The 24,287-nt window shown below is 35.0% G+C and overlaps 1 protein-coding gene across 6 annotated transcripts in view; it reads right to left on the reverse strand.

Moving 5' to 3' along the window:
* Positions 1-24,287, reverse strand: part of LOC123536408 (putative ferric-chelate reductase 1) — a 287,726-nt gene that overhangs the window by 189,086 nt on the left and 74,353 nt on the right. For all 6 annotated transcript variants that reach the window (XR_006683316.2, XM_045319579.2, XM_045319578.2 and 3 more), the window contains exon 8: positions 2,564-2,756. Coding sequence is in view for 5 of the 6 variants with exons in the window: in XM_045319579.2 (XP_045175514.2) it covers positions 2,564-2,756 (193 nt within the window). In the remaining variant the exon portion in view is untranslated. The remainder of the gene's footprint in view (positions 1-2,563; positions 2,757-24,287) is intronic.

Below are 24,287 nucleotides of genomic sequence, written 5' to 3' on the forward strand. Positions count from 1 at the left end.
CAACTATAGTAAAATGCTGCCTTTACCTATATATATCATTTAGTTATAACTTGTGACTGGGTTTGCATTCTACAAGTCTACAATTGTTAATAGCTTTTTCATATCTAGATCTCTATCACTATCATTAAACATAATTTCATTTTTAAATTAGTGTGAAAACTGATATAAAAACACATGTATTATATTTTATCATGTATAAGGGAGGTAATTTCATGAACAAACATAAAAAGAAAAAGAAAGTTAACTTGGGTGCACATGACCTTGACCTTTGCACATGACACAATGTCTTGTAATTGTAAATATTTATGCCAAGTTAATTGAAAATACAACAATGCGTAAAAAAGTTACAGACCAGACAAATTTTTTTACCAAAGGTGACCTTGACCTTTGAGCTAGGAGTCTGGGTCTTGCACTTTTTCACATGATATATTAACTCATTATGGGGAACATTTGTGACATGTAATTTAAAAATCCCTTGATAAATGGCAGAGTTATGGACCAGACAAGAAACAGACCATGTTAACCTAAAACATAACCTTTGACTTCTAAGTGTGACCTTGACCTTGGAGCTAGGGGTCTGGATCTTGCACATGACAAGTCCTCTCGTTATAGTAAACATTTATGCCAAGTTATTCTAAAATCCCTTCATGGATGGCACAGTTATGGACCATACACAAAACAGACCCTGTTAACCTTTTACCTCCAAGTGCAACCTTGATCTTGAAGCTAGGGGTCTGAGTCTTACACATGACATATCATCTCAATATAGGGAACATTTATGGAAAGTAATTTTAAAATCCCTTCATGGATGGCAGAGTTATGGACCAGACAAGATCATGTTAACATTTAACCTTTAAGTGTAACCTTGACCTTAGAGCTAGGGGTCTGGGTCTTGCACATAACACATGGTCTCATTATTGGGAACATTTATGCCAAGTTATTTCAAAATCTCTTCATGGATGACAGAGTTATAGACCAGACAAGAAACAGACCATGTTAACATTTAACCTCTAAGTGTGACCTTGACCTTAGAGCAAGGGGTCTTAGTCTTGTGCATGACACATCGTCTCATTTTTGGGAACATTTATACCAAGTAATTTTAAAATCCCTTGATGAATGGCACAGTTAAGAACCAGACACAAAACAGATCCTGATAACCTTTGACTTCTAAGTGTGACCTTGACATTGGAGCTAGTGTGTCATACAGATCAAAGATTGTAGTTATCATAAGCAGTGTGTCATACACATCAAAGATTGTACTAATCGTAAGCAGTGTGTCATACCTCCTACAGCAGTTCTGTTAGCATACATTAGATAAAAGACATAATTCATATCAAAGAATGTTGTTATTGTAAGCATTATGTCATACATATCAAAGAGTGTTGTTATTGTAAGCAGTATGTCATATATATCAAAGAGTGTTGTTATTGTAAGCAGTATGTCATACATATCAAAAATGTAGTTATTGTAAGCAGTATGTCATACATATCAAAAATGTAGTTATTGTAAGCATTATGTCATACATATCAAAGAGTGTTGTTATTGTAAGCAGCATGTCATACATATCAAAGAGTGTTGTTATTGTAATATCAAAGAGTGTTGTTATTGTAAGCAGTATGTCATACATATCAAGTGTAGTTATTGTAAGCAGTTTGTCATACATATCAAAGAGTGTTGTTATTGTAAGCAGTATGTCATACATATCAAAGAGTGTTGTTACTGTAAGCAGTATGTCATACATATCAAAGAGTGTTGTTATTGTAAGCAGTATGTCATACATATCAAAAATGTAGTTATTGTAAGCAGTATGTCATACATATCAAAAATGTTGTTATTGTAAGCAGTATGTCATACATATCAAAGAATGTTGTTATTGTAAGCAGTATGGGTATGTCATAGATATTAAATAATGTTGTTATTGTAAGCAGTATGTCATACATATCAAAGAATGCAATTATTGTAAGCAGAATGTCATACATACCAAAAATGTAGTTATTGTAAGCATTATGTCATACATATCAAAGAGTGTTGTTATTGTAAGCAGCATGTCATACATATCAAAGAGTGTTGTTATTGTAAGCAGTATGTCATACATATCAAGTGTAGTTATTGTAAGCAGTATGTCATACATATCAAAGAGTGTTGTTATTGTAAGCAGTATGTCATACATATCAAAGAGTGTTGTTATTGTAAGCAGTATGTCATACATATCAAAAATGTAGTTATTGTAAGCAGTATGTCATACATATCAAAGAGTGTTGTTATTGTAAGCAGTTTGTCATACATATCAAAGAGTGTTGTTATTGTAAGCAGTATGTCATACATATCAAAGAGTGTTGTTATTGTAAGCAGTATGTCATACATATCAAAGAATGTTGTTATTGTAAGCAGTATGGGTATGTCATAGATATTAAATAATGTTGTTATTGTAAGCAGTATGTCATACATATCAAAGAATGCAATTATTGTAAGCAGAATGTCATACATATCAAAGAATGTTGTTGTTGTAAGCAGATTGTGATACATAACAAAGAATGTAGTTACTAAATGCAGTGTGTTATACCTCCTATAGCAGTTCCATAAGCATACAATAAATTGAAGTCATCATTCATATCAAAGAATGTTGAGGTTGTGGCATCTACTGCTCGCTTTTTACGTCCAGCTGAAGCAAGGTCAAATGTCTTTTTCCTTGAAAAGGTACATTTAAGGATCCCATCTTGATGTACAGCTGTAATTTTACTTACACCAAATTTTTCCTGTAAAAGTAATGAAGATTTAAGTTTATACTGTAAATAAAAGTTCAAGTATGACTTAAATCATCACAATGTCAATAGTGGTCATGATAACACTTCAACATGATATTTAGCACCAAGTATGCACTAGAAAATAGGGCTTCAAATTTAATCATATATTAATTTTACACAAAAGCCACATTTTAAAGCACTTAATACACTGAACTGTCTTTGATTGTTTGTTATAAGTAACAGATAACAATTCAATACCATTTGCACCCAAGTGGAACTATTCCACTAGACTAATTATTGTTTCCAGTCCTGGTGGGTATAAACACATGCGCATGATGACTTACTTTTTGGACCTTAGATGAGCAAAGAAACAAACCTATCAATTTGATATTAACTTTACAGCAAGAGCTGTCTAATGACAGCACACTCAAATACTTGAATCCCTTCCACCTAATACTAGCTTAAGGAAGCTCGCTACAGTTTCGTTATTCTTATGCCCCCGAAGGGAGGCATATTAGTTTTCAACTGTCCGTCCGTTCGTTCGTTAGTTAGTTCGTTCATCACAACGTTAACTTTTTGCATGAAGGCACTTTACTCGCGAACCACTGCACCCAGGACCTTCAAACTTCACATGCTGACAGTGTTTATTGAGTACACCATCCTTACTGACTTTGGGGTGACCAGGTCAAAGGTCAAAGTCACAGGGGCCAACGTTAACTTTTTGCATGAAGGCACTTTTCATGCGAACCACTTCACCCAGGACCTTCAAACTTCACATGCTGATAGTACTTATTGAGTACACCACCCCTACTGACTTTGGGGTCACCTGGTCAAAGGTCAAGGTGCTGCGGGGGCATTTGTCACCATTAGTGACAGCTCTTGTTTTCTCAATAATAGATTTTGATGAAATGTTTTGTACTAAAAGATCATGTTATGATGTATTGAAAAATGATATAAAAATACTAGGTCACCAGCTTTGTTTCAATTTAATTTGCCTCTAGATATGGTGCTATTTTTATCATTTTTCAAAATTTCTATAATCCTAAAAAATATTTCAGTAAAGTACAATAATCAGCACAAATTTGATATCTAAGCATTTTTATAACGGAAAACAATATATCTATTTTAAACATGCTCAGAGAAATCAAAAAGAAAATGATTTTGTAAAGAAAGGAATACTTGTTCAGCAGACCCAAGGACTATTTTTGCATATTTTTGTCAATTTTAAGTTGGTACTTCTGCTATTTTATCGAGTTTCACATAATAGAATTTAATCAATCTCTGCACATACCTTTGGTAATGTCTACCTAATCTAAAACAAAAAGAAAATTGATAGGTCACCATATTAGATTTCGCTTAAATCAAATTACAATGAGGTGGGGTGTGGCGGGCATTTATACAACACAGGCTGGTACGAAATACGCTTTCAGTGTTTGAGCAAATAACTTAGAGATATATCAAATTATCAAACGGCAGATTTCTTAATAAGAGGATTTTAAGGTGTTTCTGAAGCATTTTGATGTCAATTTAAAGAACGATGAAAGTTTCCACCTTTCCCCGAACAAAACCTATAGTTTACAAATAAGGATGTACGGTATGGGTACGGTATGGGATTAGAAACAGCTGTGACTCAATGAAGAGTTGGAGCGCTGGTATAAATTACAGACTCCAGTATATGTCGGATTGAAGCAATTTGAACTAAATGTACTTTAAATGTATATATTTTGTAGCCATGGTGATACTTACCCTAACATTTAGTCAGTATATTATACATATTTTACATTAAATGCAAGCGAACATACAATAATTTGCAAATTTTTGCCATACGCGACATTAGATAATCACTTCCGGGCATGCGCAGAAAACCGCTCCAACTCTGTAGTGAGCTACATCGATTAGAAACACAACCAAATTGGCATGGTGTCGGGGTAAATATCGACCCGTCTGGAAAAACTGTAGCAAGTGCCTTTAATTACATACAAAAGCTTAAGCATAATTTTCCAAATTGAAAAAGAGGCATAATTTTGCCAACAATTAGGCCAAAAATACAAAACTTACTATGTTAGGTCACCTCATGATACCAAAGAAGTACGTAGAATATCAAACATTAGGTCAAGTAGGTCCTGAGGAAAATGCAAAACTTCCAAAAACATTTCTTTGTAAAAAGGGTCATAACTTGACCTCTGAGGTAATCTCATAATGCCAAAGTCATGTATAAAGTTTGAAAGTATTTGAAAAATCTGCTTACACGCAATAAAATTTGGCAAAATAATATCTAGTCCTGCAATGTCAACTCATGATGCCAAACAAGTTAAAGCATAGCAAAAGTTCCTTCTAGGGCACATCTTTATAAATATATAATGATCATCTTGTAAAATTTTGGTTGCAATGTCTGTTTTATACTGCCAAAAAATGTCAAGTAGGTATTTATGCTAGTTATTATTTAACATAAATTGTTAAATCCAGCAACGAATTAAATCTGTTACCACTTTCAGTTGAGTAAATACGGCAATAAAACACTGACCCGGTCAATCCATTACGATTCGATGCGTGAACTTGTTGCGCATAATTAGAGGGTCGCAATGGGGTTTGTTTTCACATATTAACCATGCATTTGAAGGTAACATTAATATTTAGTTGTTTACATGTAAATTTGCTGATATATGTCTATCTGGTTGTACAAATGTTATGTTCTTCAAGAATGGAGGAAATAAAAGAATCAATCAACCATCCTTGGGTTTAGTAATATGTAATCCACGGACGCGTTCAGTCAGAGAGTCGCCCCAATTAGGAAAAAATAGTTTTAACGTCAGAGGTTATTTCTAAGGTCACGGAGTTTGACTGGCCAGCTTGTAATGATATCAGAAGCTCAGTCAAGTGTAACTTACCGAATTAAAATGTTCCTTCTCAAGAGAAGGAACAATAAATGTGTGAAATTTGTAAGAATTTGCCCTAATTGTTTTAAACAATTTTGTTTACATGAAAAATTTTTGGGACACAGACTTAACTGACATAGATGCTGGGTGACAACAAAAACTCTATTATTTGAAAATTTGAAATAGTCAAGCTACAAATAACATACTAGAAGAACCTAAAAGACATATGGAAGAAACATATTAAGAAATGAACACTCAGAATCCTGCCTTTGATGCATACACTGAACATAAAGCCTCAAATTAATTAAATCTGCATTATAGGTAGGGTTTATACTAGTTTCAATCCGTAACCCTAGTTACCTCCCCTAAATGTATGTCCACAGTCACAAGTGATGGCTATTAAGAATTGGCATACCATAATCGGCCGAATACAGGTTGCACTCGTGTATAGGACGCAGTGAAAAAATATCAGCAGAATTCTGGAAAAATGTTTATACCCACTTATCACTTATCTGAATTTATGTTTGTCCGAAATTTGCTATAGTTTCTACGAACTCGCCGGTTTTTGCTAAATCATTGTCGATATTTTTGCATGTTGTGCAAGTATTTAAATTGAAAAGCATAAACTCTGTCTAAGCACTAAACTGCCGCATCCTCCGATCACTCAATGAATGTTGACGCCAGTGAAAACGAAAGTACACTTTGGCAAGTGGCGGTAAAATGACGTAATTTTAAGACTGGTTTGTAAATTGTTTTGAACATTACGGATCAGCGACTATGATCATATTTGATCAGTCTAAAATCTCACATGCACATGTTTACAATTGCCTCCGGGTATGATTAAACGGTTAATTGTTTGCAGATTGTGACAGTATGTGTAAGATAAGTAATGCCTCTGACGTGAATTTCTCGATGAACAAGAGGATTATAGACAACTAATCAAAATTATGTTTGAAGACTAGATAATCGATTTCCGGGCTACCTGATTTGGAGTTTCAAGTATTTTAATGCAAAACGTGTGAAAAACACGATGGGAAAGTTTTACACAGGTCTTGTTAAAAACTTAATGGTCAGTTACAGAAATGCGTTGTAAAATATATATTTTAATGAAAAACAGCAATTATTTATCTTAAGATTTTATGTGAGCTCTAAAGGACATCGGACATTATGCTAGGGATTTTGCCCCAAGTTCAATGCTATTTCTTGACTTCAGAAGCTGACAGTTTTATATAACAGCTTCAAATACTGATAAATAAGTTATATTCCTATCAAACTGTCACAAAAAAATAGTTTTATTTTATACTTGTTTTCTTGAAATTCGAACAGTTTGTAACTAAGGGTCATATTTTTGAAAAATTTAAAATGTGTATTTTTAGTTAAAATAAACATTGGTATTTAAGGTATGTCTACTATGAAATATGTTAACACAATAAATAAACTGATACCATGCAGGTTATCAGTTTTATTGACATTTTTCAAAATAAACGAAACGGAAAAAATAAAAGTGGAACAAAACATTTGGTCCCTAACTGTACTTCAGTTATTTCCACCCGAGTGCCCATGATAACACTGATGCATTGATCATATCCTATTGTTTGTTTTCTATAAATCTATTGCTATACTGTATTTATACACATGTACAATACTGACCGGGCATTATGTGGAGGATTATTAATGAATACATGCAGTAGTGTACCTAGCCATACATTGGCGTAGTTGGCCTTTTTCAATTGAAACGGAGGGGTGCAGGAGACTGCCTATTCCACTGCAGGTTCAGGGATGCCTTACTTTTAGCATTTTTTATCAGTGGAACTTCACTAGCTAGTATCAACATTTATATAGATACTCTTGGGGTGTCTGTGTTAGTTCTTTGAGGTCCTTACTAGTATTTCGGTTGGCTTCAAAATTAGTTTCAGACGTGTGAGCGAATTGATGTTAATTCTGGGGGTGTCAGTATTAGTTATGGGCGAGTCAGTATTAGTTCTATGGGTGTCAGTGTAAGTTCTGGAAGCAATTAGGTTAGTTAATGAGATGGTGTCTGGTGTAGTTTTTGTTAGGGTATAGGATGCTGGATCGAATAAAAGCAAATGTTGCTCTTAAAATGCATTCTAGATTCGCTTCAACTGTGTCCTACAAAAGGTAAAAAAAATGCACCTAAGTGGCACTATTCCCATAGAAGTTCGTCTGTATTTCTTTGTCATGTTTACGTTGAAGACACATAATTATGTAATATGTCGAAGCCACCTGCTTGGTTCTTGACTTATGACAGATGCAGTTGTCTCAATCCTGATAGCACTCAATCGACGGACTGTCAATAGGTAACAGATCTGATTGAAAAATTCATAAGATATACTTATAAGGATCTGTCTGCTTTCTAGCTTCACTTTCTATGTCCCCTATGTATTTAGTTTAGTGTTTTCTGTGCTTGAAATATTTGCAAAAATGAATAAAGCTGTATATATGTAAGACTTAGGAAACACATGCAATAAGTGTCAAATATTTATGTAAAAATTTATTTGCTGACACCCTGTACGTAGTTTTTTTCAATTTTAAACACTTTCCCACCCGTGACCAAGTGCCATTTTTGCAGCAAACGTATATAGTAATTATTTACAAAGGCATGTGAACTATTTTGTTGCGTCACTGGTGGGAAAGATGTTTAAAACGTAAAAATGATTTAGGTTCATATTTTAATAGAAAAGAGAATGAGAAATGTCTACAGAGTCTTCTTTTTTGTTCATAAACTTGTAAAATGAAGTCGCATTTATCAAGAAATGGTCTTCAACTATCATAACTATGCAATTTCAGAAGTCTATCCCTGTGTCACGTTTTCCTTAATCGGATAGGCAATCTGAATAGGAAAATGTCCGAGGTCCTTTTACATTTTATACAAAAGTAATTTAAGACGCCGGGTCCCAATACCGGCTATTAGCGATACCCGAGTCATTGGTATTTACTCCCCTTGAATTCTCTTCAGTATAAAGGAACGCTGTGTAAACAAAGATCGATTTTCTTAATTTTTGAGTCAGGGGAAATGTTTGATCTTTTTCTATCCCCATATATAGGACGCATCGGTCCTTTGAGACCAGAATCTTGGTAAAACAAGAGATCACAGAGTGATCTTGGCGCCCACTAATGTGCCATTTTTGAGTGTTCCAAATTTCAAGACTTATTGACTAGCTCAAGGTCAAATTTTATTTCCGTACACAACATAAATCTATGCATGTGGTCCAAATTTGAAGCCTGTACCTTCAAAAATGTGAAAGTAGGTCACTAGGTCAATGTCATGGTCAAAGTTTGTTTAGATACACAAAACTATGCATGTGGTCCTAAATTTGAAGCCTGTAGCTACAGAAATGTGAAAGTAGGTCACTAGGTCAATCTTAAGGTCAAAGTTCATTTCGGTACACAAAACTATGCAAGTGGTCCAAATTTGAAGGCTGTAGCTTGAGAAATGTAAAAGTAGGTCACTAGGTCAAAATCCAGGTCAAATTTTACTTCGGAATACAAAACTATGCATGTGGTCCAAATTTGAAGCCTGTACCTTCAAAAATGTGAAAGTAGGTCACTAGGTCAAAATCAAGGTCAAATTTTATTTCAGAATACAAAACTATGCATGTGGTCCAAATTTGAAGCCTGTACCTTCAAAAATGTGAAAGTAGGTCACTAGGTCAGTGTCAAGGTCAAAGTTTTTTTTCGGTACACAAAACTATGCATGTAGTCCAAATTTGAAGACTGTAGCTTGAGAAATGTGAAAGTAGGTCACTAGGTCAAAATCAATGTCAAATTTCATTTTGAAACACGAAACTATGCATATGGTCCAAATTTGATGCCTGTACCTTCAAAAATGTGAAAGTAGGTCACTAGGTCAAAATAAAGGTAAAAGTTTTTTCCAGTGCACAAAATTATGCATGTGGTCCAAATTTGAAGGCTGTAGCTACAGAAATGCGAAAGTAGGTCACTAGGTCAAAATCAAGGTCAACTCATGTCAAGGTTCATCTTGCCACTCAAAAATATACATGTGGTCCAAGTTTGAATGTTGTAGTTACTGACAAGAACATTTTAAAAGCTTTTCCCTATATAAGTTTATATGAACCATGTGACCTCCGGGGCGGGGCCATATTTAACCCTCGGAGGATAATTTGAACAAACTTGGTAGAGAACCACTAGATGATGCTACATTACAAGTATCAAAGCCCTAGGCTTTCTGGTTTGGACAAGAAGATTTTCAAAGTTTTTCCCTATATAAGTCTATGTAAACCATATGACCCCCAGGGCGGGGCCATATTTGACCCTAGGGGTATAATTTGAATAATCTTAGTTGAAGACCACTAGATGATGTCACATACAAAATATCAAAGCCCTAGGCCCTGTGGTTTTGGACAAGAGGTTATTCAAAGTTTTTCCCTATATAAGTCTATATAAACCACGTGACCCCCAGGGCGGGGCCATATTTGACCCCAGAGAAATAATTTGAATCATCTTGGTAGAGGACCACTAGATGATGCTTCATACCAAATATCAAAGCCCTAGGCTCTGTGGTTTGGGACAAGAAGGTTTTCAAAGTTTTTCCCTATATAAATCTATATAAATTATAGAAATAAACAAAGGGCCATAACTCACTCATAAATTGTTGAACCTGTCTGATTTTCAGGGGGACACAACTAGGGTACCAATACATCATTCTGGCAAAGTTTGGTCAAAATCCCCCCAGTAGTTTCTGAGGAGATGCAATAACGAGAAATTGTTAACGGACGGACGGACGGAATGACGGACGGACGGACCATGGACGCAGAGTGATTTTAATAGCCCACCATCTGATGATGGTGGGCTAAAAATGTGCGTCTTGTATTTGTAGGATGATGGTAAGTGAGGTACTTCTGTCCTCCATCTATGATTTTTAACACAAGGATAATTTAATGGAGAAAAGAAAAATATTTCTGAATAGCAAAGTCTATCAAGCATACATTTTTGTGCAACACATGATATGTCACATCATAAGCATTATACAGAACCCATAGAAAATCACCCACTGACCTATATCATTAATTAGTTCCACTGTTTATAATGTCATAGCCTTATCACATCACTGTAGGTGCATTTCATTCAACATCATGTACCAGTACCAGATAGCAATTATTTGAAAGCACAACTTCATAGGCAAATTCTAAGGGCACTATATAGCTTAGATGAATTTATGTTTTTATAAGGAACTATTATTTACTGACATGATATCAACTTACCCAGATTTAAAAATGTAGGAAGTATTTTTTATAAATATTGGCCAGAATTCTCCAATATTAGCATGTGCCATATATGTACCAAAGAATGTCTTAAACTTTCTTAATTTATTTAGTAAAATGTCCTCAATCTGGTCAGAGTATTTTAGCTGTATGGCATAGGTTTTTAAACAAGAGGCCCAAATGAGCCTAAGTCGCTCACCTGACGAAAACCATAACTATTTGACTTTGCTTCCGACTCGGTATATCCTTTAAACTGTTTATTAAGACAAAAGTTATTTAAAAGTTGTTTTTTTCTACATTTTGCTGTCATGCACCAAAAACTATCCAGCAGAAGAAATCATTCAAAGGTATTTCTATTTTAACTCTAGCGGCCCCTAAAAGGGCCCAAGTGCCCCCATTTCGAGGGTTGCCCGCAAAACTGTGGTAACTGCATTTTTGAAAACTTTTCAGGAAAAGCTAAAAATTCCTTATTTTACAAGAAACAGCTTATCTGACAAAACTTGAAGATATGTTGGAAAAATTTCAATGACTTACGAAAATAAATTCTTCTTTTATGTTTAAAGTTATACTTATCGGAGATATTTGACTTACAATTACTTACAACTATATTGCATGACTTTTCTAACTTTTAGCAGTCAATTCATTACCGCAAAAGTGTTGTAACTTGACTTACAACTCTTTTGCGAGCTAATCTATTTCTCTTGCATTGTTGATGTTTACTGCAAAAAAGTTGTATCTAAAGTTACAACTCTTTTGCAGTATTCTAGACTACAAATTATTTACATTGGAATCAGTTACTACCTTTTGCATTTGAAATAAAACTTAAAATTATGCATTTCTAACTTTTCTTTTGCTTTCTTTTTTATATAAACTGAAAAATCTTGAAACGGCTTGGTGAATATGAACTGTCTGCATTGTTACATTTGCACTCAATCAGTAATTTAAATGCTAATTCTGGTATAGTTCTTTACTTTTCCATAAAATCACACCCCTATACTTCTAGCAACAACTTCATTAGAATGCGAACTGTAAATAAACTTTTTTGCACAATCTGTTTGATTTTCCTGTTTAAAGAAGATCGAAACTGCGTGTGTTTGTACACCACAATTATTTTGTCACAGCGTATGTGACATAGATGTCATTAGTACTGAACTTTTAAGCCATAGTCCTGTAGTCTATCTCCTGAACTAAATGAGTGGACTGATATAAATATCCATGACTTTTGTAATGAGAGTAGTATAACAAACATCAATGTAACAATGGCATTTCTATAACAGGGCTCGACGAATTCCTTGAAAGTAATTGTAGTTCTGAAGGATGACCGCTTAGAATTTTCACTCGTCCAGCTTCAGTTTGTACTCATCCTGCTAGGATAATTTTTTTACAGACTTGTCTTTTCTGAAGTTTCTTAAAAGTAGTACTCAGAGTATTAATAATTTCTTGATTGCCGAGGGTCTACCTAATGCAATTATAATATATAGTACATTAAAGATCGAGGGATGAATTATATGGTTACAATTCCTTTTACATCTTTTAGCTGTCTGACTTCTGCAAAGCTTTTTTTAATTAGATTAATTCATATTTTTGGTCATAAATCAAAATTTAACCCTGCAGGGCAAGTACTATAGCAAGTTCCACTTGCTCAGAGGAAATTTCTATTCATATCTGCAACAGGATAGTGGATTTTGTTGAAGTATGATTAACTTGGCATATATTACTCAAATTATGAGAGCCTGGCATCACTGTGTACACATGAATGCAAATCAAATATAGAGTTTGACATTAATATTACACACTCTTTAACTCAACCTTTTGAAGAAAATACAGAGCTGTTGCACTCGCCACAGTGTCGGTGTCGGCGTTGATGTTGGTTAAATTTTTTGCTAAAGTCAAATTCTCTGTTACTATCTGAGCTATTGACTTGAAACTTAAAACGGTTATTTACTATCAAAGTTTACAATCTCCATAACTCTGATTTGAATTTTGATAGATTTATGCTCCTTTTTAACTTAAAATTTTTTGGTTAACGTTTTTGATAAAGTCAAATATCTCTGTTAATATCATTGATTTGGTCTTGAAACTTGAAACAGTTATTATACACTTACAAAGTCTACACCAGAAGAAAAAATCCACATAACTTAACTCTTAATTTTTGTCAGAGTTATTTCCCTTTTCCACTTAATTTTTTTTTGGTTTAAGTTTTATATAACATCTAATATATTTGTTACTATCAAAGCTATTGACTTGAAACTTAAAGTAGTTATTTACATCACAGACTGCAACATAAGAAACAATCCACATAACTCTGATTAGAATTTTGACAGATTTATGTCCCTTTTACTGGCAATGCTCTAATTCAGAGTCAAACACTGAGAAAAGTTGAGGGTGTTGTCTTGCGGACAGTTCTTGTTAGATCAGCTATTCCAAGAAAAAATAGAGCTATTGTATTCATCCATTTGTTGGTGTCGGCATCCCATTTTGGTTAAGTTTTTGTATGTAAAACTGTTATGTAAGTTACAACTGAGAATGGATTGATACTTCACACAATTATTCACTGTGAAGAACTGACTTGCACTGCACAGGTTCCATAACTCTGTTTTGCTTTTTAGCTTGACTATTGAAAGAAGCTACTGGACTCACCCATGCGTTGGTGTCCAGATTTGGTTTAGTTTTTGTATGGAAGTTGGTACCGCAGTAACCACTGGTGGGAATGGATTGAAACTGCACACAGTTATTTACTGTGATAACTTGACTTACACTGCATATGTTCCATTACTCTATTTTGCTTTTTACAAAATTATGCTAGTTTTCCAAAATGGAAATGTTTGGTAAAGGTTTTATACGTAAGCTCGTAACTCTGTGCCCACGAATGGGAATGGACTGAAACTTGTCACATTTGTTCACTGTGATGTTATGACATGCAGTGCACAGGTTCCATAACACTATTTATATTTTTACAAAACTATGCCTCTTTTTCGACTTAGCAGCTTTTGGTTAAGTTTTTGTATGTAAGCTGATATCTCAGAACATACTAATGGGAATGGACTGAAACTTAAGATAATTGTTCGTTGTCATGAGCTGGTATACTTGCACAGGTTCCATAACCTTGTTTTGCAATTTTACAGAATCATGCCCCTTTTTAGACTTTTATATTCATTCAATTGACAGGGCTGTTGAATAGTACGGCGTTGCTGTCATCCGATAGCTCTTTTTACAAAATCTAAATGCTCTTTTTTTGACTAAAAAATTATTGGTTGAGTTTTAATATGTAAGCAAAATGTGGTATCTCAGTACCCACTGATAGGAATGGATTGAAACTTCAAAGACTTGTTCACTCTGATGATATGACATGCAGTGTGCAGGTTCTATAACTCGGCTCTGCTCACCCTGGCGTCTGCGTCGGCATCTCACCTTGCTTAAAGTTTTGCATGTAAGTACATATGGCTATCATTTATAGGCATATAGCTTTGAAACTTATTTTTTTCTTTTTCTAGGTCAACTATCAACCTCACTGGGTCAAGTCCAATAAATCTGACATGTAATTTGGCCAAATTATGTCCTCTTTTTATGCCCCCGAAGGGAGGCATATAGTTTTTGAACCGTCTGTCTGTCTGTCGGTCTGTCAGTCTGTCAGTCTGTCCGCATTTTTCGTGTCCGGTCCATATCTTTGTCATCGATGGATGGATTTTCAAATAACTTGGCATGAATGTGTACCACAGTAAGACGACGTGTCGCGCGCAAGACCCAGGTCCATAGCTCAAAGGTCAAGGTCACACTTAGACATTAAATGATAGTGCATTGATGGGCGTGTCCGGTCCATATCTTTGTCATCGATGGATGGATTTTCAAATAACTTGGCATGAATGTGTACCACAGTAAGACGACGTGTCGTGCGCAAGACCCAGGTCCGTAGCTCAAAGGTCAAGGTCACACTTAGACATTAAAGGTTATTGCATTGATGGGCGTGTCCGGTCCATATCTTTGTCATCGATGGATGGATTTTCAAATAACTTGGCATGAATGTGTACCACAGTAAGACGATGTGTCGCGCGCAAGACCCAGGTCCGTACCTCAAAGGTCAAGGTCACACTTAGACATTAAGGGATAGTGCATTGATGGGCGTGTCCGGTCCATATCTTTGTCATCGATGGATGGATTTTCAAATAACTTGGCATGAATGTGTACCACAGTAAGACGACGTGTCATGCGCAAGACCCAGATCCGTAGCTCAAAGGTCAAGGTCACACTTAGATGTTAAAGGTCTTTTTTCATGATAGTGCATTGATGGGCGTGTCCGGTCCATATCTTTGTCATTCATGCATGCATTTTAAAATAACTACGCATAAATGTGTGACACAGTAAGACGACGTGTCACGCGCAAGACCCAGCTCTGTAGGTCAAAGGTCCTAAACTCGAACATCGGCCATAACTATTCATTTAAAGTGCCATCGGGGGCATGTGTCATCCTATGGAGACAGCTCTTGTTGACGAAGAAAATCCTGGTTAAAGTTTTACGTGCAAATTACTATCTCCAAAACAAATGCAGATATTGAATTGGAACTTACCAGGTGTCTTTGGGATTATAAATGTAGGTGATAGCATGAAGTCCCATAACTCTGACATGCATTTTGGCTTAATTATGGTTAAAGTTTTGGATGCATCTACAGGGTGACATTCCAGTGAAGCAGCACTATAAAGTTACTCTGGCATTGTTCTCACTGCTGCATGTAGACACTTTCATTTATATGGGTTATATATTTCATTGATATGAAATTAACATAATATTAGTTCTTCACAGCTTCTGTCCTAGGCAGATTATAATTATGGTATGAAACACTGAAGCATAAAAAAATGTTTCACATCTGAATGATATTAAATAACTAACATATAAATGAAAATTATGAACAGTAGCATGTTTACAGAGAAAAAATAGGAACAAGAGCTGTCCGTAAGACAGCCAAGCTCGACTATTCGAAATATTGTCCCAGAGGCAGGAAAATATTACCTAAAAAGGTTAAATATCAAAAGAGTTTTAAGTTCAAAAGGGGGAATAATTTGACCAAAATGCATATCAGTTATGGGACTTGCTGCTATCAACTAGTTTTATAACTCCTAAGGCACATGTGAAGTTTCAATTCAATATCTGCATTAGTTTTGGAAGTAGAAACTCGCATGTAAAACTTTAACCAGAATTTTCAAAGTCCAAAAGGGGGCATAATTTGCCCAAAATACATGCCAGAGTTATGGAACTTGATCCAGTGAGGTTAGTAATTGATCTAGAAAAAGAAAAAATAAGTTTCAAATCTATACGCCTTTTAGTAATAGCTGTATGTACTTGCACGCAAAACTTTAACCAGAATTTGCTAAGTCCAAAAGGGGGCATAATTTGGCCAAAATGAAGGTCAGAGTTATGGGACTTGCTGCTATCAACTAGCTTTATAACCCCGAAGACACATGTGAAGTTTCAAATCAATATCTGCATTAGTTTTGGAGATAATAACTTGCATGTAAAACTTTAACCAAAATTTTCTAAGTCTAAAAGGGGGCATAATTTGCTCAGAAAACATGTCAGAGTTATGGAACTTGACCCAGTGAGGTTGGTAATTGATCTAGAAAAAGAAAAAATATGTTTCAAATCTATATGCCTTTTAGAAATAGCTGTATGTACTTGCATGCAAAACTTTAACCAGAATTTTCTAAGTCCAAAAGGGGGCATAATTTGGCCAAAATGAAGGTCAGAGTTATGGGACTTGCTGCTATCAACTAGTTTTATAACCCCGAAGACACATGTGAAGTTTCAAATCAATATCTGCATTAGTTTTGGAGATAATAACTTGCATGTAAAACTTTAACCAAAATATTCTAAGTCTAAAAGGGGGCATAATTTGCTCAAAATACATGTCAGAGTTATGGGACTTGACCCAGAGAGGTTGGAAATTGATCAAGAAAAAGAAAAAATAAGTTTCAAATCTATATGCCTTTTAGAAATAGCTGTATGTACTTGCACGCAAAACTTTAACCAGAATTTTCTAAGTCCAAAAGGGGGCATAATTTGGCCAAAATGAAAGTCAGAGTTATGGGACTTGCTGCTATCAACTAGTTTTATAACCCCGAAGACACATGTGAAGTTTCAAATCAATATCTGCATTAGTTTTGGAGATAGTAACTTGCATGTAAAACTTTAACCAAAATTTTCTAAGTCCAAAAGGGGGCATAATTTGCTCAAAATACATGTCAGAGTTATGGGACTTGACCCAGAGAGGTTGGTAATTGACCTAGAAAAAGAAAAAATAAGTTTCAAAGCTATATGCCTTTAATTGATGGCTGTATGTACTTGCATGCAAAAACTTAACCAAGGTGTGACGCCGACGCCGACGCCGACGCCGACGCCAGGGTGAGTAGAATAGCTAGACTATTCTTCGAATAGTCGAGCTAAAAACAAATACATCACATTAAATTTTATGATTCAAACAAAAAATCTTGTTTTGTCCCTACTCCGAGTTACCTCTCTATCAATTAAGCTATATATGAATCAAATTTTGTATTATATAAATGTAATATCACTTCCATGAGTGGAAAGTGTTATTTCATGACCCAACCACATGTTACAAATCAACTGATATCGAGTTGAGCTTCCAGTAGGTGGTCTAATTTGATAGACTATCATTGCAGTAGACTGCTTGTACGAATTTCAGAAAGTCTTGCTCATACGGGAGCAAAACACCCATGCAAAAACAGAGCCTTTGCAGAATATATTTTTTATCTTTGCCAAATATTTGCCATAACCTTTGCAGAACAGTTGCAACACATGATTGCTGAATATATTCCACAGACGAGTAGAAATGGAACGAAACATGCAACTATTCTACAAAGCTTTTGCAAATATACACTACGCACACAGAATGCAAATACTTCGCAAACAATTTACAATTCGCAGCTGAAACTTTGGCAAACACATTGCAAAGTGATAGCAAAGTAATCGCAAAGTGATAGCAAAGTAATCGCAAAGTGATAGCAAAGTATTTGCAACTTACATGCAAATAATATGCAAAGTATTTGCAAATACGTAACAAATAGCAAAAAATGAATTTCTGAGGTTCAAAGAAAAGGACTTAATATCTGAAAAACATATAAGTAAAGTCACAAAACCATTTGCAGTTTAAATATCTATTAAAAGTCAATCATTGCAGTGATCATTCAGTAACAATAACTAAAATCATGTAATAATGTAAGTTTCAACAATTGCTTCAGTAAAAAGTGTTTTAAATAACTATCATTGATTAACATTAATTACCTTTCCACATGCTGCAATATTCTCTGGTTCTTGGAAGTCTTATTGCTTAATAACTTGGTATTGCATTATCCATATTCAACAAAGTTTATATCCAGAAAAAATAATTAGAATATAATGATCTGTTTAACACAAGTTTGCATCACCAAAAATATTTCTACTAACTGATGTGTAAACATTTCCTCACAATATTTTCAAAAATCCTGCCATTTGAATATAGACCAATCAGGAAACAGAATGGTTAATCACTTCATGTACCTAGAGTCTACCAGGAAAGCAAATTCATCTATGTTAACTATTTGCAAATGCTTTGCTCTTTCTTTTGTGTACAAAGTGTTTATTTGCAATACCTTTGCTAACTAAATGAGCTAAGTGTTTGTTTGCGGATGCTTTGCTGTCTGTTTGCAAAACCTTTGCAGTCTGTAATTTATCTAAGTGTTTATTTGCAAACCCTTTGCTTCACTGTGATATGTTTTGCAGACTGTTTGCGAAAGTCTGGTGCAAATACTTTGCAATCACTTGGAATATAGTTTCTGAGAAAACAAATATTCAAAATATATTCTGCAAACACATGACAAAGGGTTAAATGTGTATGGGCATACCGTCATTGTGAGGTATGAGTATATGTCACATTTGTGTATAAGACACTGTAAAATATATAAAGATTTCTGAAAAATGCTTATAACCATGTATTGGCCGCAGAAAGGGAATCTCAAAACCATGTAAATTTGTAAGAAATGTATTTTTCCGGCATTAGTCGGCCATTGTTGCACCACCCGTAATTTTGACAAAGTTGTGAAAAAGACTTACCGTACTAAAATCAGGAGGTATTTAAAGTTTTATCCAAACTATCTCAAACTTCTCTGAGCACAACACCTTTTTGATCTCATCATCTTCTAAAATATCTCCTGATTATCTACTAAATATATTAATGAAAAACTGCATTTCTTTAAAGCTTATAAGGGAGCTCTTAATTTTACATTTTAGAAAAAATTCATTTAAGACACTAGGTCATGACACCCGCTTTTATGCCCGAGTCCTAGGTAGTTACTCCCCATGAATTGTCTGCAATGTAAAGGTATGTGGTGTAAACAAAGATAGATTTTTAAATTTTTTTAGTCAGGGAAAAATGCGGCTTGTCCTGTACCCATGTATCCAGGGCACATTGGTCATTCCTGGCCAGAATCTCGGTAAAAAGGTGCAGCCTATACTCATACGATGATGGTACATACTGCTGATCAGTTTTGGTTTTTTTTTTGCCAAAAGCCATTGTAAGCTATTGATTAATTACTGTTTATGTGTAAAAAAGGTACTTTGACCACTACAATTTATTGAATTTGTATGAAAAAGCTTTCCAAAGCATTTCTATAGGAGATGCATAGTGCATTGAGTTAAAAATTCATTTTAACTCCCTTACCACATCCTTGCATGTAAGTTCTGTTTAAGGCATTACTATAAGAAGCAATTTAGGAGTATAACTAAAACAGTTCAAAATGTTTATCAGTGCAATATAGCAGTAAGTCATTTCTTTCTTACTGACAAATGACCATCAGTTTCCCGCAAGACTGCAGTAAGTCAACTTACAACAGTCTTGCGGGAATTGCATTATGTCATTTTGAGTTACAACTATGTTGCATTTTAATTATACAACAAAAGTTTTGGGAATATAACCCTATAATTTTTTCTGCAGGTATATAATATGAAAATACTTAAAAAAATTCAAAAAAGTGATTTTCCAAAAAAAAGTGAGTTACTGCAGTTTTGCGGGCAACCCTCGATTTGAAAAAAATTGGCATAAGACCTTATAATGATGTTACAGACCAAGTTTTATGAAGATCCATCAAGCTATTCATGAGAAGTACTTTAAAGGTATTTCTATATTATACTCTAGTGGCCCCTAAAAGCGGCCAAGGCCCCCAATTTAACAAAGACATGGTAAAGGACATTATAATGATGCTCCAGAGAAGGTCTGATGAAGACCCATCAAGCAGTTCATGAGAAGAAGTTATTTAAAGGTTCAAGCAGCCCCTAAAAGGGACCAAGTGTCTCCAGTTGTACAGATTTGTTTAAAGGACCTTATAATGATGCTACAAATCAAGTTTGATGAAGATCCATCAAGCAGTTCATGAGAACAAGGCATTTCTATTTTTAACTCTAGTGGCCCTTTACAATGTCTCAGGCTAATTCAAAGTGCATTTGTGCAATATGATTTATATCTTTAAAAGGATATTGGTGTGAAAATTATAAATGTTAGTGGAGATATCTATATATGCACATGCTTGTTCTTTCATGAATGCCGGTGAAAAACTTCAGTGGAAAATTCCAGCAAAACTTAAACCAAGAGATGGCCCATATAAAGCAACCTAAGTCCAAAATGAGGTCAAGGTCAAGGTCAAACTGAGGTCAGGTGATGTCTGAAGATGAGGAATGGTCACAGGTTACATCTGCATTAGTATCAAGTCATTCTAGTAAGGGGTATTGATGCTAGACGAAACGGTCCCATTTGGTTAACTTCGTACGGAAGGACGGACGGACGGATGGACAGGACAATCACTATATGCCTCCCGCATCAGTAGATGTTGGGGGCATAAAAATCCACGAGAGCCAAATACAAAATCCCAGATCTTACTAATGTTACAATGACCCTGTTATTATATGCCTCCACCTGTTTTGTTATTGAACGAACTTTTCAATGTTTATTGATACTAAAATGGAACTTAGTGAAGTTTTTATGTACGCTATGTTAAGAACTGTGTCAGGTCATGCATGTTAATGAAAGTAGTCCGGCAACATACAATGCAATAGGTACAATACAGATTTTTGTTCTGCCTGTTCATATTTACTTGTGAAATACAAGCCGATTCTTTTACAGAATCTATGTGTATAATAAAGATCCATTCTGTTCTGAAAGAAGCATAAAAGATCTATATCGACAGGTTAGAGAAACAATCAAGACTATGAATTTTCTAATGGGGTCGAAAACTGCCGACACAATGTTTTTATGTCGGCAGATATCGACACCCCATTCTGTCATGTATCCTTGGTATCTTGTCAAGGACATCTTTCCCATCTGTCATCATGTTACAAACGCGAAAATAACTGAATTTTCAAAAGCAATTTCAAGGGAGAGAACACTATCCATCTTACAACTTGCAATAACTCTTCCAAATGTTGTTGTAGGAGATGCATCCTATCAGTAAGAACAATATCTTGATGTAAAACGATAGCGCGTAGGGGTTTCGCTTGGACTCGCAGACATTTAGGAAGACTTTGTGACGTCATAAAAACATTACAGAAAATATTAACATAAATGCACTCTTACAATTAGGGTGTCGATAACTGACGACTGTCAGTATTACCTGACACTATGCTAGTTTGATCAATTTCGTTCCAATATGATTTTATATTTCATAAGTTTTTAAAATAAATCATTAGTGGCCCAGCAACAGCTCAGCTTCAGTCTGCAAACATTAGTTGCACTTAAACTGATGATGATGATGGTTGGATTTAACGTCACACCGACACATGATAGGTCATATCGCGACTTTCCAGCTTTTTAATGGTGGAGGAAGACCCCAGGTGCCCCTCCGTGCATTACTTCATCACGAGCGGGCACCTGGGTAGAACCACCGACCTTCCATAAGCCAGCTGGATGGTTTCCTCACATGAAGAATTCAACGCCCTGAGTGAGGCTCGAACCCACATCAATGAGGGGCAAGTGATTTGAAGTCAGCGACCCTAACCACTCAGCCACGGAGGCCCCTGCACTTAAACTATTTCACTATATAACAGGTTTTAGAAAAAGATGCTTTAAATGAGATGTAAATGGCCAACTGCAGTTTTGGACAAAACAATGTTCTCACAGGCAAAAATAACGGACAAGAGCTGTCCGTAAGACAGCGCGCTCCACTATTCGGCGATTTGACAGTAAAATGAATATATGTCTCAATAAGAGACCACTACTTTAAAAGGAAGATACACCAAGGGGCATAATTCTGTCAAGAACACAAATAAGAGTTACTGGGATTGTTACCACACAGTCATGCAGATAATGATGGTAAAAACACATTTTGAGTTTCAAGTCATTATCTTATATAGTACCAAAGTTATGTCCAGAAAACAAAGTTTGTCAAAAAATTTAAGTATCAGGGGGCATAATTTGGTCAAAAATACAAATTAGAGTTATAGGGATTGTTACTACACATGCAGATGATGATGATAAAGATACATTTTAAGTTTCAAGTCTTTATCTTATATTTTACTAAAGTTATATCTAGAAAGCGAAAATTGCCAAAAATCTTTAAGTATGAAAGGTGCATAATTCTGTCAAAAATACAATTAGAGTTATGGGGATTGTAACCACACATGCAGAATATGATTATAAAGAAATATTTTTAATTTCAAGGGTTTATCTTATATTGTACTAAAGTTATATCTAGATAGCGAAAATTGCAAAAAAATCTTTAAGTATGAAAGGGGCATAATTCTGTCAAAAATAAAATTAGAGTTATGGGGATTGTAACCACACATGCAGATGATGACTATAAAGAAATATTTTTAATTTCAAGTCATTATCTTTTAAAGTACCAATAATAATAAAGATATGTCTACAAAACCAAGCTTTCAAAAAAATTTAACATGAAAATAATTCCAAGTATAACAACTTTGTGACCTTGACCTTGGGTATAATGGGCCAAGCCCCTGCACATACTTTGTTTGTATGCTTGACAATGTTTATGTAAACTTACAGCAAGATATAAGCAATAGTAATAAAGATATGACAGAAAAACAAAGGCTGCTGAAAAACTTTAACCTTAAAAATAACCTAAGTATAACACCTTGGTGACCTTGACCTTGGGTATAATGGGCCCAGCCCCTGAATATACTTTGTTTGTATGATGGACAATGTTTATGTGAAGTAATAGTAAGATATAGGCAATAGTAACAAAGATATGACAGAAAAACAAAGGTTGCCAAAAAACTTTAACCTTAAAAATAACCTAAGTATAACACCTTGGTGACCTTGACCTTGGGTATAATGGGCCAAGCCCCTGCACATACTTTGTTTGTATGCTGGACAATGTTTGTGTAAACGTACAGTAAGATATAAGCAATAATAACAAAGATATGACAGAAAAACAAAGGTTGCCGAAAAACTTTAACTTTAAAAATAACCTAAGTATAACACCTTGGTGACCTTGACCTTGGGTATAATGGGCCCAGCCCCTGAATATACTTTGTTTGTATGCTGGACAATGTTTATGTGAAGTTACAGTAACATAAATGCAATAGTAACAAAGATATGACAGAAAAACAAAGGTTGCCAAAAAACTTTAACCTTAAAAATAACTTAAGTATAACACCTTGGTGACCTTGACCTTGGGTATAATGGGCCAAGCCCCTGCACATACTTTGTTTGTATGCTTGACAATATTTATGTAAACTTACAGTAAGATATAAGCAATAGTAACAAAGGTATGACAGAAAAACAAAGGTTGCTGAAAAACTTTAACCTTAAAAACTAGATGCCCACGGGCAACATGTCGAGCCCGCCAGCTGTCAAAAGGACTGGGAGTTGCACATGACACTCCCTGTCTCATTGAGGCACACATTTATGCCAAATAAAAAAGCGATTGCAAAAAGTTACAATATAAGTTATTTAAAGTAACAACTAAGGGACGTAAATCTTTAAAAAAAAAAAAAAATCTAAGTCCACACAAAAATCCTCACCAGCAGACTGAGATAGGTCAAAATTCACCTGAAAATTGGATGTAACATGCATGTTGTACTACAGAAAAGTGGTCTTGATTTTTCCCTACGACCAGTAATAAAAAAGTTACAAATATAAGCTATTTATAGTAACATGCGCATGAAACTCCGTCTCATGATGATGAACAATTGTGCCAGGTTACATCAAAATCACTCTATGCATCAAAAGGAAATGCTCCAGACAAAGTCATTCTTGTATCTGACTTTTGACCTCTAAGTGTGACCTTGACCTTAGACCTAGGGACCTGGTTTTTGCGCATGACACTCCATCTCATGGTGGTGAACATTTGTGCCATGTTACATCAAAATCCCTACATGCATGAAGAAGAAATGCTCCGGACAAAGTCATTTTTGAATTTGACCT

The sequence above is a fragment of the Mercenaria mercenaria genome, chromosome 17 (assembly GCF_021730395.1).
Source record: "Mercenaria mercenaria strain notata chromosome 17, MADL_Memer_1, whole genome shotgun sequence".
NCBI classification, from domain to species: domain Eukaryota; kingdom Metazoa; phylum Mollusca; class Bivalvia; order Venerida; family Veneridae; genus Mercenaria; species Mercenaria mercenaria.